At 18.4% G+C, this 19,302-nt stretch overlaps 8 protein-coding genes across 8 annotated transcripts; 2 read left to right on the plus strand and 6 right to left on the minus strand.

Annotated features, from left to right (window-relative positions):
• Positions 1-112: 112 nt before the first annotated feature.
• MYCBP (C-Myc-binding protein, putative) lies at positions 113-735 on the minus strand (the record flags this gene model as incomplete). The annotated part of the gene is made up of 2 exons (XM_028679272.1): positions 113-243; positions 567-735. 2 exons carry the CDS (start codon positions 733-735, stop codon positions 113-115), a joined length of 300 nt encoding a protein of 99 aa, XP_028535002.1.
• A 734-nt stretch (positions 736-1,469) lies between these two features.
• PRELSG_1421400 (conserved Plasmodium protein, unknown function) lies at positions 1,470-5,603 on the minus strand (the record flags this gene model as incomplete). The annotated part of the gene is made up of 1 exon (XM_028679273.1): positions 1,470-5,603. The coding sequence occupies one exon, from the start codon at positions 5,601-5,603 to the stop codon at positions 1,470-1,472; it is 4,134 nt and encodes a 1,377-aa protein (XP_028535003.1).
• A 1,204-nt stretch (positions 5,604-6,807) lies between these two features.
• On the minus strand, positions 6,808-8,646 carry PRELSG_1421500 (calcium/calmodulin-dependent protein kinase, putative; the record flags this gene model as incomplete). Its single annotated transcript, XM_028679274.1, has 4 exons — positions 6,808-6,835; positions 7,070-7,197; positions 7,352-7,453; positions 7,570-8,646. The coding sequence occupies 4 exons, from the start codon at positions 8,644-8,646 to the stop codon at positions 6,808-6,810; spliced, it is 1,335 nt and encodes a 444-aa protein (XP_028535004.1).
• Positions 8,647-9,929: 1,283 nt separating this feature from the next.
• On the minus strand, positions 9,930-11,039 carry PSOP20 (secreted ookinete protein, putative; the record flags this gene model as incomplete). The annotated part of the gene is made up of 3 exons (XM_028679275.1): positions 9,930-10,013; positions 10,339-10,373; positions 10,499-11,039. 3 exons carry the CDS (start codon positions 11,037-11,039, stop codon positions 9,930-9,932), a joined length of 660 nt encoding a protein of 219 aa, XP_028535005.1.
• Positions 11,040-11,641: 602 nt separating this feature from the next.
• PRELSG_1421700 (mitochondrial ATP synthase F1, epsilon subunit, putative) lies at positions 11,642-12,241 on the minus strand (the record flags this gene model as incomplete). Its single annotated transcript, XM_028679276.1, has 3 exons — positions 11,642-11,697; positions 11,934-12,028; positions 12,177-12,241. 3 exons carry the CDS (start codon positions 12,239-12,241, stop codon positions 11,642-11,644), a joined length of 216 nt encoding a protein of 71 aa, XP_028535006.1.
• Positions 12,242-13,057: 816 nt separating this feature from the next.
• PRELSG_1421800 (GTP-binding translation elongation factor tu family protein, putative) lies at positions 13,058-15,358 on the plus strand (the record flags this gene model as incomplete). The annotated part of the gene is made up of 1 exon (XM_028679277.1): positions 13,058-15,358. The coding sequence occupies one exon, from the start codon at positions 13,058-13,060 to the stop codon at positions 15,356-15,358; it is 2,301 nt and encodes a 766-aa protein (XP_028535007.1).
• Positions 15,359-16,390: 1,032 nt separating this feature from the next.
• Positions 16,391-16,750, plus strand: PRELSG_1421900 (conserved Plasmodium protein, unknown function; the record flags this gene model as incomplete). Its single annotated transcript, XM_028679279.1, has 1 exon — positions 16,391-16,750. The coding sequence occupies one exon, from the start codon at positions 16,391-16,393 to the stop codon at positions 16,748-16,750; it is 360 nt and encodes a 119-aa protein (XP_028535008.1).
• Positions 16,751-17,180: 430 nt separating this feature from the next.
• PRELSG_1422000 (drug/metabolite exporter, drug/metabolite transporter) lies at positions 17,181-18,461 on the minus strand (the record flags this gene model as incomplete). The annotated part of the gene is made up of 1 exon (XM_028679280.1): positions 17,181-18,461. One exon carries the CDS (start codon positions 18,459-18,461, stop codon positions 17,181-17,183), a length of 1,281 nt encoding a protein of 426 aa, XP_028535009.1.
• Positions 18,462-19,302: the final 841 nt, after the last annotated feature.

Genomic DNA, 19,302 nt, shown 5'->3' on the forward strand with positions numbered 1-19,302 from the left:
AATTTTATTTTTTCATTTGACTAAATATTATCAAAAGAATGTGTAAAAAAATTGCAAGTTAATTTTAATCAAGTTTTTTTTTTTTTTTCCTGCTTATTAACTCATATTTTTATCATTTCATATCATTTTGACTGCTAATTAGTTTTTTTAATGTATCATTTAATTCTTCAAATTTTTTCGTTAATTTTTGATTTTCTTGGCGAAGAAATAAATTTTCTCTCTTTAAATCTTCTAAAGACACGTCTGTCAAATTAAATAAGATTTTAAAGGTAAAACTAATCAAATATTATAACATCATTATAAAGAAAAAACAAAGTGATAAAATAATATGAAATATAAAATGAAATGAAGAAAATAGAAATTAAAATAATATATATGTTTAATTTATTGAGGAAAAAAATGAAAAGCAAAATTATCCTAAATTTAAATAAAGATATTTGCCATAAAGCAAAAATATATGAAAAAAAAAAAAAAAATTAATTAAATATATATAATAAAAAATATATATATGCAAATATAAACAAAATTAATTTCAAATAAAAAAAAAGAAATTATTGGAGATGTACCAGTTGTATTGAATAAATTTTCACATATATATTTAATAGCGTCATCAGGTTTTTCTTCTTCTTCAAATAATTTTAAGAGAGCTCTGCTTATATGATTTATTACGTCATGTTTTTCTAAGTAACTAATAAATTCATCTTTTAAATTGCTTATATTTTCACTATCACTCATTTCCACTTTCTATTTTAGTTTATTTTTATGAAATATATTTTTTCCTCTATATTGAGATTAGAGTTTACTATTAATGATACTTTATGGATTCCTAATTAATTACATTTCTATATCTAGAAAATTTATTTTATTGTTTTTTCTTTTCTTCTCTATTTTATTATAAAAAATATTTATTCCATAAATTTTACTTAAGATAAAAAAAAAAATAATATATAAAAATTTTAAAAATTTATTTAAATAAATAAATAAAAAAATATATAGACAATTTATTTTTGTAAAAAAAAATATTTAACAAACTATAATCTTTAAATTAGACATGATATATTCTTCTATATTAATAAAAAAAAAAAAAAAATACTAATTGAAAGAAATATTTTAGAAAATAATGACAAATTTATATAAAATTTATTTAATTCTTTTAAATTCTTTGAAAGTTTCATTTGCTGCTTTATTTTATTTATTTATAAAATAAAATAGCTAAATCAAGAAAAAAAAAAAAAAAAAAATGTTGGAATTTTATGAAATATAATAATAAAAGTGTAACTAATATTTTGAATTCATTTTTTATTATTTAAAGGAATATATATAATGTGTAGCAATTTTTTGTAAATGGAAAAAAAATATAAAAAATTTGGATATTTTTATAATAAAAAATGTTTTAGTGAATTATTTGATTTATAATTTTCATAAATTTTAACTATTTTAAAAATTTATTAAACTTATTTAATTTTATTTTATTTCTTATATATAGTAATATTTTTATTAACAGGATGCCAGCAAGAACCTAATATTTCATCTTTATTTTGTTTTTCTCTAGATTTATTTCTATAATATGAATTTTTAGATTTTTTAATTCTTGATGATCTTCTTATTACTACATCTGACAATATTGTTAGAATCCTCTTGATATCTTCCTCTGTTATTTTAATATGTTTTTTGTTCATATAAAAGCAAGCTGTGACATTACTGATAATTAGATTATCTAATTTTAACGATTTTATTAATGTTTTTAAATTCTTATCTGTTAAACTTCCTTTTAAATAATGAAATGTAACTAATATCCATTCTTTAATTGGATACATTCTTATAACGCTTAAATCAATTGTTTCAAGAATTAAAAAAGCTTCTATAAAATCAGTTGTTTTCATTTCATAAGTATTTTTTAATTTTAATGTAAAATTAAGTAAGTTATCAAAATTCTCCATATCTTCTGTCTTTTGAATATGTTGCATTAAAAAATTGGCGAATCCTGATGCACACCTATTTTCATCTATTGTATTATATTTTTGACATAACATTTTTAATTTATCTCTATAATTTAAAAATGTTTGTTCTTTAATTACTTTTAATTCCATTGGTTGAGTTTTAGATATTTTTTTTTTTTTTTGAAGTATTTCTTCTTTTTTAATAGTTCTATTATTAATATTTTTGCACTGTTTTTTAGCTTTTTTTTTGGAAATGGAACATTCATCATCTTCAAATTTGGGATTCCATTTTTTACTTCTCTCATTTCTTACCCTAGTACTTTTTAAGTGTTCACGCATTAAGTTCATATCTTTTTTTTGTTCTTTTTTAACAGAAATATTTGAATTCCTTTTCTCATTTTTTAAATATATATCATTATTATTCTTGTCATTTTCATATGTAAAATAATTTTTCTCATATTTTTCTCCCTTAACCACTTTTTCTTTTTCAAAAGTACTTTTTTCAAAAGAATCGTCTTTTTTGTTTTCGGTATAATAATTTTTGCTCTTCACTTCTTTATTGTTTACACTGTTTTCAGCACAATTTGATTTTTCATCAGATTTTTTATCGTCATTCAAATTTATTTTCAAACAGTTGTTTATATTTTTATTTTCTTGCTTTTTTTTATTACTTTCATTTTTAATTGTCTTCATAGATATGTTCTTATCTTGGTTATATTCTTCTATTTTTTCTATATCTTCATCACATTTGTTAGAATTTTTTAAGTTATACTCATTTTTGGAATTTTGCAAATATGCATATACTATTTCTTTAATTTCATTGTTTTTTTTACATTCATCTATTTCTTTTTTTTTTAAATCTCTTTGATATTCCTCTTTCCTTAATATATTTAATTCATTTTCTTTTTCTTCTTCTGTCTTATTTGTAAATACATTTTTACTATACTTTACCGCACCATGTTCATAATTTGTTGTTTCACTGTAATTTAATGAAGCTACAGGTAAATTAATGTCATATTTTTTGAAGTGTAATTCTCTCTTTTCCTGAGTTGTAATGTTATTTAACGGTGATACTTTTTCTTTTGTATTATTTTTCGAATTTATTTCATTAAAAAAACTTTTCTTTTCTAATGATTCATCAATGTTTTCATCCGTTAAAAAATAAAAATCATTGTTTTCTTTGTTTTTCATGTATTCCTTTTCTTGAAGTTCGTATTTATTTCTTGACATATTTTTGAATTTTTCATATGAATTGCAGTTAGAATTGTATAATGAAATATAATCATTTATAGAATTCATTTTATTACAAATAATGTTATTTGAATTTTTGAACTTTTCATTACTTTTCATTTTTTTTATATCAAAATTGGGTAAATAATTGTCGTTTTTATAATCGGATATACATATATTTTCTTCAACATTTTTATTTATGTATTCATTGCCATTATCAGAATGAAGAATCAAATTATTCTTAATATTCGAATTATTATGAATATATTTTTTTTTTATATCGCATAATAAATTTTTTTTAAAGTCAGATAAATTATGAATTAATTGTTCATTAAAAATTATGTTTTTGAATTTCTCTTTTTTCCCAAGTTCAAAAGAAGAGTTACTATCATTGTGCTTACCGGTACATTTATTTTCATCTATATAAAGCATATTATTATTTTTATCGTTTTCCTTTTTTGCTATTTCAAAATAATTTTCTACTGAAATATCATTTTGTTCATTAATAAAATCGTTCAAAGGTGGTAAAGAGGTTTTTCTTTTTGATTTTAGTAAATCCTTTTCATTATAGTTATACATTAACTTGTGTTGTTGTACTTTATTTGTTTTATCGAAGTTAATAAAATTGCTATGCATATGAGAATAAATATTTAAATCTTTAATTTTAAATGTATTATAACAACTATTGGTGTTACTATTACTATAAAAAAAATTTCTACTATTGTTGCTATTATTATTATTGGAATTATCAATATCCTTATATAGATATACCGTATCTTTCAAACTTGTGTTTCCATTATTTGTTTTGTTACTGCAATTATTCAAAGAGTAAATATAGTCTAATTCAGGATTGTCTTTAGAACATGTATTGGAGGTAGAACTTATATTAGAATTTTTAATACTGTATTTTAAAGGATCACTGTTATTTGTATTATTTTTATTTTGATAAGTTATGAAATTATCTACATTTTCTTGTTTATTGATTACACTAATATAGGCTTTACTTGCATCTAATAAAGGTTTATCTTTGTAATTTTTAATGGTTATATTTTCGTCATATTTTGTTAATGTACTTATGTCATCAAAATAATTTAAATTATTTGTAGAAAACAAATTATCAATATTTTCATATCCTTTAAAGTTCATTTCATTATTTTTTTTTTCACAATTTTCAAATTCCTTGGTATAATTTTTATTTTCTTTTGGTGAGTTATAGTAATTTTTACCTTGATATTTTTCCGAATTTATTTTCTGAAAAAATTCGTTTTGGTAATGATTGATTTTTTCATTACATTTATTCGTTAAATTTGTTTCATCCTTAATATGTAGATTATCCTTTAAAGTATCATTATAAAATTTTTCTTTATGTTTACTTAAATAAAGTTTTTTTTCAATATCTTTATTGGTGTTGCAGAATTCATCTTTTTCTATAGCATCAAAGTTAGTATTATATTCTATTACATTACTGCAACTATTATTATTATTATTATTATTATTATTATTATTACTATTACTAATTATATGATTATTAAGCTTATTGATACATGTATTATTATCATTGGTTAAAATACATGAATTTTTCTTATTTATATTTAAAGTATTTCCAATGTCTGCATTCTTTTCAAAAGACAAATTAACTACATTTTCATCTTTATTATTTTCATATGAATATAATTTATTGCATAAATATTTTTTATTAATATCATTAGCAACACTGAAGTATTTTTTTCTTTCTTCTTCATTAAAAGAAATATAAGCATAATTTTTATCTAAGAATAAGTTACTATTTTTATTTTCATTTTTGTCGTAATTTATTTGAAAATTATTTGAAATATTTGTATTTAAGGATATATCATTAAATTCTTTAAATTTCATATCATTTGGTGATAATCCGTAGTGATTCATCTTACATAAAATTATTTTATTAGAGTCATTTTCTCCATTAATTAAATTTTTTTTATCACAAATTAATTTTTCATTGTCTATTTTGTTGTAAGTATTTTCTGAAAACGAATTATCTTCTGAATTTTTATTATTCTTTAAAGATCTATTTTCACATAAAATATTATTTCTATTTTTTAATTTATTTTTTAATGGAATTGCGTCATTTTCAATTATCCCATTTTTAAATAGAGACTGTTCATTATTTATTATTTCATTTTCATTTATCTTTTTATTTAATGAATCTTTTATATAAATTTCATCTTTGCATTCTTTTTCTATATTTCTTTTTTTATAGTTAGAACAATCGTTTGTATTTATTTTTAATTTTGAAATATTTCTTTTATTTTTATTTTCAAAATTTTTATTTTCATTTTTTAATAACTTATTATTATAACAGTAAGCATAAATGAAGCAACATAAACCGCAGGTTAATGATGCTAGTATACCTTGAACGGTGAACAAAAATACTGAAGTATGATTATTAGTCATTTATTAAAAAAAAATAAAAAGACAAAAAAAAAAAAAAAAAATTAAAAAACAACTATATAAAATAATTTCCTATATTCTTCTAACCAAAAAATTATGAAGATATTATAAAAATATAGTATATATAATAATAATTTGTAAAAAAAATTCTTTTTTTTTAAATGATATTACCCATTTTAAATGAAATTATTTAATAAACATAGAAATAATTTAATTTAAAAAAATTACTTAATAAAATAAAAGAATATAATTGTAAACTAGAATTAGTGTAGAATAATAAAAAAAAAAAAAAAACAAACACACACAAAAATAAGTACGGGAGAATATAAAATATATTTAGGACAATTTGACATATTAATAGAAAAAGAAAAAAAATTAATTCATAAGAATATTAAAACAAATTGACAATATTTAATAAAAATATGAAATATTATGCATATATATTAATAAAAAATTAATAAATAAAATCAATATAGTGAAAGGATAATGATACTAATTCAAAATAATTTTTACATGTTTTTACTTATTGTTTCATCTTCCTTTTTATATTATTTTTTTCCTATTTATTCATTTAATATTATCAAGTTCTAATCATTTTCGTCTTTTTCTCTTTAAGTATATACAATTGTGATTTTTAATTACGCGTAATTTTACTTATATAGTGCATATTTATTCTTATTTTATATTATAAATACATTAATTTTAATATTTTATTTTATAAATATATTAAGTGAAATGTACATACATTATTGTTTTCTAAGTTTATTCATTTTTTTCAACTTTAAAAAAATGTCAAGTAAAAATAATGAATGCAATTAAAAGAAAACACTCAAATATAATAATATTTTATATCATAATGGATTTTTAAGACAAATTATTATATACACATATATTTATGTTATAAAATAGAATAAATATTTTTTTTTATGAAATATTTATTTTCTAGAACATTTTTTCTTATAATATTAAAAATTATATTATATTTTGAATTGGTAATAAAAAACAAAAAAAATAATAATAATAATATTACAACATTATGAATTAATTATTATAAAATTATTTATAAGAAATTGCTTCATTATAATTTTTCTTAAAATTTATTATTTTATAAAAATAATAAAAATTTAGTCATTCTAAATACAAAATAAAAAAATGATTTATTTTTTAGTAAATAATGTGTACTCGAACTCCGGCAAAACTTTAGTTTCTAAGTAATGATGAAATAACTTTTTATCCTATGAAATTCATATATAGACAAATAATTAAAGAAAGCATTAATTTAATTATATGAATAAAAATGGAAATATGTTAATAAAGTGAAAAAATTATTAACATAATGAAAAAGAAAAAAAAAGTTAATGAGAGATGAAAACAACGGAACAAATAAAAAACAAAAGAAGTAATACAATAAAATATAAATGAATAATATATAAAATAAAAAAAAATTTTAATAATATTTTTTTTATTACCATGGGTGATCCATTGCCTCAATTACATTTAATCTTTTTGATGGATTTATTTGTAGTAATGACTGGATAAAATTTTTGGCATCTGACGAAATATTTATCCAGTATCTTTCATGAAAAGTTAATTTTTCCTTTAAATGAAAACAATAATTTTTTTTTGTTTTTAATTTATATAATATAATTTTCTGAATATGTAATATGAAAATATATTTTTATTAAAATTGTGAAAAGCTATTTTTTTTCATAAAATTTTATTTATATATTATCTGAAAGAGTCTATTTTACCTCAAATCTTGAACATGGATAAAAAGGTCTATATCCTCCTAAAAGAATAAAAATAATTATGCCTAATGCCCACATGTCAATTTTATTATTAAAATCACATTCCTGTAGATAATTTAAAAAAAAAAAAATTTATGTATAAAAATTAATAATAAAGAACTTAATAAATTTTATTTGCAAATTTGAGAATGTATTCCAAAAAAAAAAAAAAAATTATGAACCTGAAATAATTCTGGAGCAATAAAACCATAACTTCCTTTGATTCCTCTATAAGGATAAAATTCATTAAATTGGCACCTAACTGATAATCCAAAATCACATAATTTTATAATATTATTAAAAGTACTATTATTTTTCTTCGATTGTATGTTTTCATTTATTGAATTTATTAATTTATCAGTGTTTAGTTTTACACTTTTTAAATTATGTAACTTCTCAATATCTGATAAATCATTCATTTCAAATAAAATTGGTTCTAAGGGAAAAAGTAAAATATTTTGAAGTTTTATATCACAATGTATTATACCATTAATGTGAAGATAATAAAGAGCAAATAAAATTTGAGATACGATTATTTTTACTTCGTTTTCTTCCAATGTTTTAAAACCAACATAAGAATACAAATCACCAATGGAAGAATATTCAAAAAATACCCATATATCATTTTCATCTTCTCCGCATAATATCATTTGCAAAATATTAGAATGATTTAATCCCTTATGTATTGCTATTTCTTCTCTTAATTGTTCAATTTCTCTTACTTTATGATATAATCCTTTATGTTTCAATTTAAGAACTAAAAGGATTACTTTATTATTATTATATGTAAAATTTATTTTTTCTAAATTATCTTTTCCATTTTTTATTTCTTTTTCATCGTTACATTTTTCTGTTCCATATATATCACAATATTCTAATTTTTCTTTGTCTTTGATTCTAGTAGCAGTAATTTTATCTACCTTATTAGTTATTTTGTCAATACTATCTGTATCAGTAGTATCTCCTATTTTTATTTTTATATTTTCACTTAATATATTATTATTTATATAATTTACATAATTATGCAAAAATAAAGTTTTACTACAATCAATGGTCCATTCACATAAGCACACTGTGCTTGATAATCCCCTCAATAAAACACTCAATATTTTTAAATCCCCAAATTCAGGTACTTTTAATTCTTTAATGTGTTCATAATTTGTTTTACTTAGTATAGTTTTTTCCCATGGATTATTTTCATCATTTTTATTTGAGTTTTTATCAGATAAAAATGAAAAAGGTGTCTTTTTCAATGGCATATTATTTATTTTCGTACTAAAAAAAATTAACAGAAAACAAAAATATATATATATATGTATTAAAAAAATAAGAAAATACTTATAATGTAAAAAAAAAATTTATATATAAATGTAAGAAAAATAATTTTATTTTATTTTTCATAAATATTAAAAAATATTTGAAAATTAAAATTATTTAAAAAAAAAATTGAATTACTATAAAAATTTAACCTACATCAATATCTAGGATAACGCCCAAAATAATTAATATCAAAATACAATAATAATTAAAAGCAAAATTAAAAAAAAAAAAAAAGGGATACATTTAAAATAAACTATAATTAAAGAATTGTCAAATAAAAGTAAACCTATATTAATATCCAAATAAAAAAAAAAAAATTAAAAGTATAAAATCATATTATCAAAAAACATAAAATTTTTGTATAATTCTCTCTTTTTCTCTCCATCTATATCTATATCTATATATATATATATATATATATATATATATATATATATATATATATATATATATATATAAATATATATATATATGAATATTAAAATATATACTTTAAGTATTATTAATTAAAGAGTGGAAATAATTGTAGCCTTAGCATCTTAATAATAATAGGTTTAAGAAAAAAAAAATAAATAAATGTTAAAAATATTATATATAAATCTTTATTTTACTGTCTAATCATTATGAATTATTTTCCTTAATATATATCTTATTATAACTAAAATTTTTTTTTTTTTTATTAACATAAATATAATTATATACTGACTTTTAAAATAGGAAATATGTAAACTTTTTTCTTTTTATATATTTAAATTTATTTAGAATTATTGCACATGCGATAATAATATTGTTAAATATAAAAAATTATTACTATCTATTAAAAAAAAATACAAATAATTAATCTATAATTTTATTTTGTGTTTAGTTTTTAACATTAGATTTGCTTATATGTATTCATATATACACATAAAATAAGTACTTGCGTAATAAAAAAATATAATTTTTTTTTTTCCTTATTTCTCACATTTAGACCAAAATTTTTAAAAATTTATAGTTTTTTTCTTTTTTAATAACACATCTACAAAAAAATTAAGAATAATACGAGTGTTAAAAAAATTTTGGAGATTCAAAATTTTTTTTGAAAAAATTTGCACGTAAGTGGCACCTCATCAAGGAAAAAAAAAAAAAAAGGTAGAGAAAAAAAATTAAAAAAAAAATATTTTATTTTTAAATAAAACTGAAAATAATTAACAAATTAAACAAAAAAAAAAAAAAAAAAGGATTAGTTTTCATTATATGGAGAAAAATATTCTTCCGATTCATTATTTGGTGGCAAGCTTATTCTTTCTATTGTATCTTTGTTTGTCTAAATAAATTTAAAAAAATTTAAGTAAAAAATTATCACATATAAAAATATATATATATATATATATTTTTCTTAATAAAATGTAATAGTAAAAAAAAAAAATAAAAACCTTTGAATAATTACATAGATTTTTGATTCATAAATGCATTTTTTTTTTTTTTTCTTATTATGAAAGTTGCATATATTCATTTTATATAATATTAATTTTTCTATTTATTATATTTGTATATTTATTTTAAATTATTATTTTTATAATTTTTTAATTCTTTTAGTATATTAATAAATTTTTTGAACATATATATTAATTTTTAATATGCATTCTTACTTCTGAATTAAGATCTTCCTTTATTTTTTGATATTCTACATTAGAGAAGGGGAAAAAATTAAATGATATAATGAAATTCTAAATTTTTTTTATTTATTGCTTTTGTAATTTATTTTTAATTTATTAATAGTCATATATATTGTAATATTTTATTTAATACTTGTGTCTAATAGTCTATTAGTGTATTGGGGGAAATTTTTTTTTTCATTAGAATAATAATTTAAAATATTTGAAGGAAAAAAAATTCTAATAAACTCAATTAATTTCTTGAAAGCTAATTTATAGTCATCTTCATTCAAATTTAAAACTAAATTAGATTTTGTACATTTTTTTTTACAAGATAATTCTGATTCTAAAATGGAATTTGTTATATTATTTATGTTAATTAAAATACAACATATTTCACAGTGTTCTTCTGAGCAGTTTTTTGCTTCTTCCTGATTTTTTTTAAAATTTGATGAGCATTTTTTTTCAAAATCCTTTAGTTTTTTAAAAGAACAAGAACATTCATTGTAAAAGGAATTTTCATTATTAGTTAGGCATGCTAAAGTATTACCCATTTGTATTACTTTTGATATCTCCTTTTTAGAATTTATTTTGGATTTCATGAAAGAAAAAAAAGAAGAAACAACATTTTTTGATTGTGCACAAATCACATTTAAAATTACAATACACAGTAGAAAAAAAACTTTTTTATACATTTTTTTAATCACATATATTATAGACTATATCTGTTTGCCAATTTTTTATTATTACTATATTATTTTTTAAAATATATTTTATATTATATACTTAATACATATTTTATAAATAAGCTAAAAATTTTTTTATTAAGTTTTATCTTTTTTTTTTTTTTTAAATTATATATAGTTATTTTATTAAGAAGTTGTGTATATACAACAAAAAAAAGTATATATTTTCATATAGATACGTTCATATAAAAATATATGAAATATTTGAATAATTAAAAAAAAAAATTTTTTTAATTTAAAACATCACTTACTATACATATTTTTTTTATATATGATAAATAAATAAATAATTATTATAATCTTATATTTCCATGATCTTTTTCACATGTTCATTTATATTCTTCATATATTCATGAAAGTTTTACTGTTAAATTTTAACTTGTTTTTTCTATACATACGTATTTTATTTTATTTTATTGCTGTCTTATATTGCATATTATAAAAAAAATAATAATTCAAAAAAATTAATTTTATGCTTTGTATTTATATTTACATTATTTTATTTTTTATAATTTTTTAAATCTTCTTTTCATCTTCCTTACATTTTAACGTTACTCATTTTTACCGTATAAGTTTTTAAATGCTTTTTGAAATTCTTCGTGCAATTCTATTAAAAAAAAAGAGAGCTAAATGTTGTAAAGTGCATAAACATAAAAAAACTTAATAATTTGTAAAATAAAAATTAAAAAATACATATAATTTTAAGAAAAATATATTAAATGGTAAATTAGAAAAAATAGAAAAAATACTTATAACAAACTTAAAAATAAAAAAAAAAAGTTTTTTCTATTTTACTAATCACTACAAATATATTTATGTTCTATTTTTTCAATAGTTAATTACCTTGACTGATTGGTTTTCCGTCTTTATATATAGTTTCCTTCAAATGCATTTTACTTCTTTCTAATGCTATATCAGAATAAGGATCTTTTAAGCATCTTGAGAGAAAAAAAACATATATATATATATATTTATACATATATAAAAAGTTTAAAAAAACTTATGAAAATGTAAAAATTTGAAGCATAGTAAGTTTTTTTATATGAAATTAAGCAAAAGAATTTTTCATTCTTTTTTCTTTTTTACTTTCTTAAAATATCTGCCATTTCTGAAGCATATCTTGTATAAGAAACATTTGCTGCTTTCCACATTTTATTAAAAAACTTTTTCCAGAATAAAATTTTATTATTTTTTTTATATTAAATTGTTATTTTGTTTAAATAAAATATTTTACAATTGAAATCTTTTACAAACAAAAAAAAAAATAAATAAAATAAATTAATAAAAATATATAAAATAAAAATAGAAAAGAAGGAAAAATTAAAAAAAAACTTTAATTTTTTTTATAAAGAATAATTAATACAAATTTATAGTAATATTAAATTTTTGTGTTCTTTTAAATTTACTATAGATAGAGAAAATATATTAAATACTAAAGTATCATTTTACCTATTTAAAAGAAAAAAAAATTCATGAAAAAGGAATTGTAATAAAAAAAAAATAAAATAAAACTGTGATAGAAAACAAAATAAAAAAAAAATTAAATAAAAAAAAAAAACATGATATAAAAATAATTACACTTTATATAAACTATATAATTTGTATAATGCTTAATAATATATAGAAATATTTTAATGAAATGTTTAATATAAAAATAAGATGATTATAGTTATATTTAAAAAAAAAAGAGGTTTTAATGGAAACTACTCTATAATTTAGAGTTATGGGCGTTCGATACAAAAAAAAAAAAAAAAAAAAAAATCTGTATGTTACAATATAATACAATTTGTTAAAAATTAATAAAATTTGTAATTAAAAGCATTGGATTCTATAGATTTTTTTTTTGTTAATTATATACGTTGAAAATATTTGATATTTTTAAAAATAATCACATATACATTAAGAGCAGTTTAAAGAAATATATGATAAACAATAATGTACATTTAAATTATAAAAATATGTATTTTATGAAAGTTTGGAATAGTTTAAATAAAAGGATAAATAGTCCATATATTGATACTAATATAAAAGTTATAAAAAAAAAAATAAATATTTTCTCCAATTTTAGCACTATTATTAAGACTAATAATAATGAAAATAATAGTATAATAAATAAAAGAAGGCATTGTACATATTCAATGTACAATACTCGTCTTAATAATTATCCTGTAGAAAATAAAAATAAGTGTTTTAAAAGTTTTGACAGAAAAAAATTGCTATTACCCAATAAATTTTTTTCTACAAACAAAAAATTAAATATTATAAATCCAAAAAAGATAAGAAATGTTGCAATAATTGCTCATGTTGATCATGGTAAGACAACTCTTGTAGATAAATTATTAAAGCAAGGTGGAGAAATAACAAATAATGAGAGAGTGATGGATCATAACGACTTAGAAAAGGAAAGAGGTATTACAATTATGTCAAAGGTTACAAGGATTAAATATGATGATTACTTTTTTAATATTGTTGATACTCCAGGACACTCAGACTTTGGTGGAGAAGTAGAAAGAGTATTAGGTTTAATTGATGGGGTATGTTTGATAATAGATGTTGTAGAAGGCCCTAAAAATCAGACAAAGTTCGTATTAAAAAAATCTCTTTTAAATCCTAAATGCAAAATTATTGTTATTATGAACAAATTTGATAAACCAAGTAATATCAAAAAAAAAGAAGAAATTGAAAATGAAATATTTGATTTATTTGCTGACTTAAATGCACCAGATGAGTTAATGAATTATCCTATTTTATATGCATCAGCTAAAAATGGTTGGTGTACTGATAACTATGATGATGCGAAGTTAAATAAATGTGAAAAAAATGATGTTTTAGTTATATTTAAGAAAATTATAGAATATTTTGATTCTCCTGTTTCTTCATCTAATATAAATATTTATGAGGAAAATATGAAAAAAGGAAATATACTTAAAAAAGACACATGTAATGAGAATATTGAGAGGAATAATCGTGTAGATAGTAATATTGATAATAATAATGATAGTATAAAACTTTTGGATGATAAACAAATAATAAACAATATTATAAATGAACCATTTAGTATGCTAATTAGCTTGATAGATTATCAGGAAGGAGTAGGAGTTACAGTTACTGGAAAAATATACAGTGGTGTTATAAAAAAAGGAGATAGTATCATTGTGAAAAATGAAGAAAATAAATTAAGGGGAAATTGTGTAATAAAAAATATATTTTACATGAAAGGAAGAAAAATGGAGAATACCAATATAGCCAGTGCTGGAGATATAGTAAATATTTCTTTTTCTAAAGGAATAATTCCTTCAGTTAATGATACTCTAACATCTGATGAAAAAATTCAAAGTTTAAAAGCTAGACCAATTGATCCTCCTGTTTTATGCTTAAAAATATCCCAAAATACAAGCCCTTTAGCAGGAAAAGATGGTAAGCATATAACTTTATCATCTATTGGAAATAGGCTAAAAAAAGAAGCTGCCATAAATGTTGCAATTGAAATTAGCGAATCTGAAAAGAAAGATAGTTATGAAGTAAAAGGGAGAGGAGAATTACAATTAGGTATACTAATTGAAAAATTAAGAAGAGAAGGATATGAAATGACTATATCATCACCAAATGTTATATATACTAAAGATGAAAAGGGGAATTTATTGGAGCCAATTGAAGAATTCCACATAACTATACCATCTACTATAAGTTCAAATGTTATTGAAAAATTAAATACGAGAAAAGCAGAAATTTTAGATATAGTAAATGATAATGACAATACTTTTATTAAATGCATATGCCCTTCTAGAAATTTTTTTGGTATGAGATCTTATTTGCGTGATACAAGTAAAGGTACATCAATAATTAATTCTGAATTAAAAGAATATAAAAAAAAACAAGCTTCATATAAAAGTGATAGAAATGGTGTTATCATATCTTCATCAAATGGAACAACAACTGCTTTCTCATTAGATCCTATTCAGTTAAAAGGTAATTTATTTGTAAATGAAAACTTTCCAACTTACGAAGGAATGATAATTGGTGAGCATTTTTTGAGTAATGACATTGAGATGAATGCTGTTAAAGTAAAACCAGTACAACATCTAAGAAATAAAGGGCATGAAGAAACTATTAGAATAAATCACAAAAATATAAGTATTGAATACGCTCTCTCATTTATACAAGATGATGAAGAAATTGAAGTTACACCAAAAAGGATAGTTATGAGAAAAAAAATATTAAATAGTGAATTAAGAAAAACAGCAAATAGAAAATCTAAAAATTCGTAAAATAAAAAAAAAAAAAATTATATCCTTTTCTTTTGATATTTATTCATTTCAATATTTTATAATTTAACACTTAGTCCTTAAAACATTTAATATTCAAACTTTTCAATTTCAATATCTTACATTTTTTTTTTTAAACATTTTTATAATTAAAATTTAAAGTTAAAAATTCTACTTTTTTTTTATTTTCCTTTTTTTTAAATACTTGATACAATTAATATAGGTTTAATTCAAATTTTTTTTTTTTTTTTAATATTATTTTAAAATTGTTATGAATTTAAAATGCATTTTTTTTTTTTAATTACAATCATATATTTTTTCTTTTTCATTTTTTTTTTTTTAATTATTTTTCATACTCATTTTATTATATTAATAACTAATTTTATTTATAATAAAATTTTTAATATGCATTTAATTTGTATGATACGCAAAAGTAAAGAAAATTTTTAATCTTATCTGAAAAATAATCATATGTAGTGTATCTAAATAGCCTTAAGTCTCAAATAGCATCTATTTTTTTACCTTTAATTTTTATCCTTTTAAAAAAAGTTATTTTCTAAATTTTTCTTTTTTCTTTTTTTTTTTTTTTGTCAAGGAAAATATAAAAATTCAGTTGTATATTTAAAAAAGTACAATAAATTAACATATAAAAAGAAAGGCATACCAAAAAATAAAAGAAAATTAATAAAATTATAGAATTTATAAAAATATAGGATGCATAGTTTGAACCAAATGAATATATGGTATAATTCCAATAACGAGAAATACATGGCGTTATTAGAAATTTTTCATTAATATATGTTAATGAAAATTTTTTAGAAGCACATTTTATAAATTTTATCATTTTTTTTGAAGTTGAAAAAAGTAATCAAGAAAAATTTGTACATATAATTAAGAAAATTATTATAGAGTAGTTAAAAAGATTATAAAGAATAACAATTAAATTTTAAAAGAAAATTAATATTATTTAATAATACATTTTTAAAATTTTAAAAATATAATTTCCAAATTTGAAATAGGCTATAAATTTGAAGTATGATAATTAAAATATATAACTTTAATTTAATTAAGAAGAATTATGCTCATAAATTTGCTTCTCCGGATTGTCCAAACTTAATTAATATTAAAAAAGTGATTTATGAAAAACTAAAACCAATATGCTTTCACATTAAACAAGATTATACAATGGGCCATCATGTTCATGATATGCATTTTTATGGCATTTTGTGCTCTCCTTTATTTGAAAATAAAAGCTATAAAGAAATGAATTCGATGGTAGAAAAATTAATGAGTGAAATTAATTTAGCAGGAAGAGTAAAATTACATTGTCAGCCACCTTCAAGATTTAATAAAATGAAAAAACACATTAGATGGAGATGGAATTTAGAAAAGTAGTTTTCATAAAATATCAACAATTAGTTAAATATTTTACTTATAAAAATGTCCTTATTTAAAACTTTGGTTAAATAAATATCTAAATTATTTATATTAAAAAAAATTTTTTTTTTTGTGTGTATTTGTTCTATTTTTTATATCTGTATAATATAGTTCATTTAAATTTATTTAATAATTATTTGTTTTTCTTATAAAAAGAAAAAAAAGAGAAAAATAAATAATTTATTAATATATTATTTGTATATAAAATTAATTATTTAAATTGTTTTTTTCTTTTTTTTTGTTTGTGGTTTTTTTGAAAATATGTTTTCACGATATAATAAATTCTTCTAATACATTAAATAATTATAAAAGTTATAAAAAAATGAAGTAAATTTAAATAGTAAAAAAAAAGTTCTTAAAATAACAATTAAAGATATATATGTATATATCATGCTTCTATCTTTTTATGAAATCTATACTGATATAAAAGCAATGATACAACTATAAAAATTGTTCCTATAAATTTATTTAAACCTATTGTTTCGTTTAGAAAAAATTTTGCTAAAATAAAAGTAAAACATGGTTGAAATGATTGATATAAAGATACACTAATTGGTGTTAGATGATTAAGAGCTATTATTTGTATTTTCCAGCAGATAAATATGATAGCAATAGCTGAGTATATTACACATAAGAACTGATATATATTTAAATTATATATTTCATTTATAATATTATATTTTTTTTTAAAAAGCATTTCTCCTAATATTCCAAAAGGTAATGCTATAAAAAACATAACTATCATTTCAAAAAATTGTATCATATTATTATTTACATACTTAGTAGCAATATTAATATAAATAACTTGTAGTCCTTTCGTTACTGGAACTGTTAGTAATAAAAGAAAACCAAAATCTAAAGAATGAATATTCCATATTTCAGCTGTTATAGCTAATCCAATACATGATAAGAAAATAGATAAAGACGTTATATAATTCATTTTTTCTATTTTTAAATAATGTGACATTAAAGCTGTAAAAATTGGTATAGTTGGTTGAATTATACCAACATTATGAGAATCGGTATATTGCAATGCAACTATTACAATAATTTGTCTTAATGAACCTGCCACTGATGATATAATCATAGGAATATATGCCACTTTAGGTATTAATTTTTCATCATTTTTATTTATTTGACTTAAACAATGGTCATTAGCACCTTCTATATTAACACAGGTTTCATACTTTTCACAATTATATATATTACCATTATTATCACTACTCATGTAATTACTATTATTTTTATTGTCATCGTCATAATGTTTTATATTATCATAGCATTTATTACTACTATGCGAATTTTTGTTCAAATTATTATTATTATTTTTTTTTAACAATAACTTTTTTTCTATATTTTTTTCTTTTTTTACCATTTCTTTCATATTACATAATAATTTTTTCTTTTTAGGTTCGGATTTTTTTGACGAGTATATGTAAATCATTATCGGTATAGTAAGTATAGATCTTAAAATAATAAAAATATACGTAGATCCATTTAACTTAATAAAATATTTTATTAATGTATAATTTATACCATATAATAACATCGAGAATAAAAGAAGTAAATTAACACTTATTAATACGATTTTTTTTTTCTTTTCATCTTTTTCATTTTTTACTGAATAATTTTCACTCTTCAAATTATCATCACTTAGTACATAAGACATAATTTATTATCATTTAAAAAAAAAAGAAAAATTATAAATTAAAATAGAATGAAAATTTTGTTTATAACTAATATAAATATCTATCTTTTTCTTTTTTTTTTATTAAGTAAAATACTTTTATAAAAAAAAAAAAATTTAATTTTTACTTAGAAAAAAGGGGTTTAAGACATATTTGTTAATTATACAAAAAAAAAAAAAGAAAATTATTATAAATATCTTAGTACAAGTCTAAAATAAGATTTTTCATTAAAATTAAGCTCAGCTAAAATGTGCATAAGTTAAAAAAACTTTAAAAAAAAAGTAACACATATACATCAAAAAGTATAATTTCATAATTTTTTTTTAAAATGTTGAATGCTAAATTTCTAAATTCTCCTAAATTAAAAATGTTAAATTAATCTTTAAAAAAAAATTTTAGAAAAAAGAAAACAAGCAGAAAAAAAAATAAAAATAAAAATAAAAATAAAAGTAAAAATAAGAATAAAAATAAAAATAAAAATAAAAAGTAAAAAGTAAAAATAAAAATGGTCCTATTAGGGAGAAACTACATTTAAACGATAGTTTTATTTTCTTAAATCAAATGAAATCAAATCTTTTTGCTAAAATTATAATAAAAAAATAAAAAAACCTATATAAAACTTCTAAAAATAAAATAATTTTTTAATTAAAAACATAAGTCTTTCTAAAATATATAAATAAAACCTGATGTATTTTTTTTCATAATAATATTTTTTAGTAAATTTTTTTTTCATTTACATAAATCGTTTAATTAATAGAAATAATAAGGTAACTTTTTTTTTTAGATTTTAAATTTTGAAATTTTTTTTTTATTTTTCTTTTG

Source organism: Plasmodium relictum, assembly GCF_900005765.1.
Source record: "Plasmodium relictum strain SGS1 genome assembly, chromosome: 14".
Taxonomy (NCBI): Eukaryota; Apicomplexa; class Aconoidasida; order Haemosporida; family Plasmodiidae; genus Plasmodium; species Plasmodium relictum.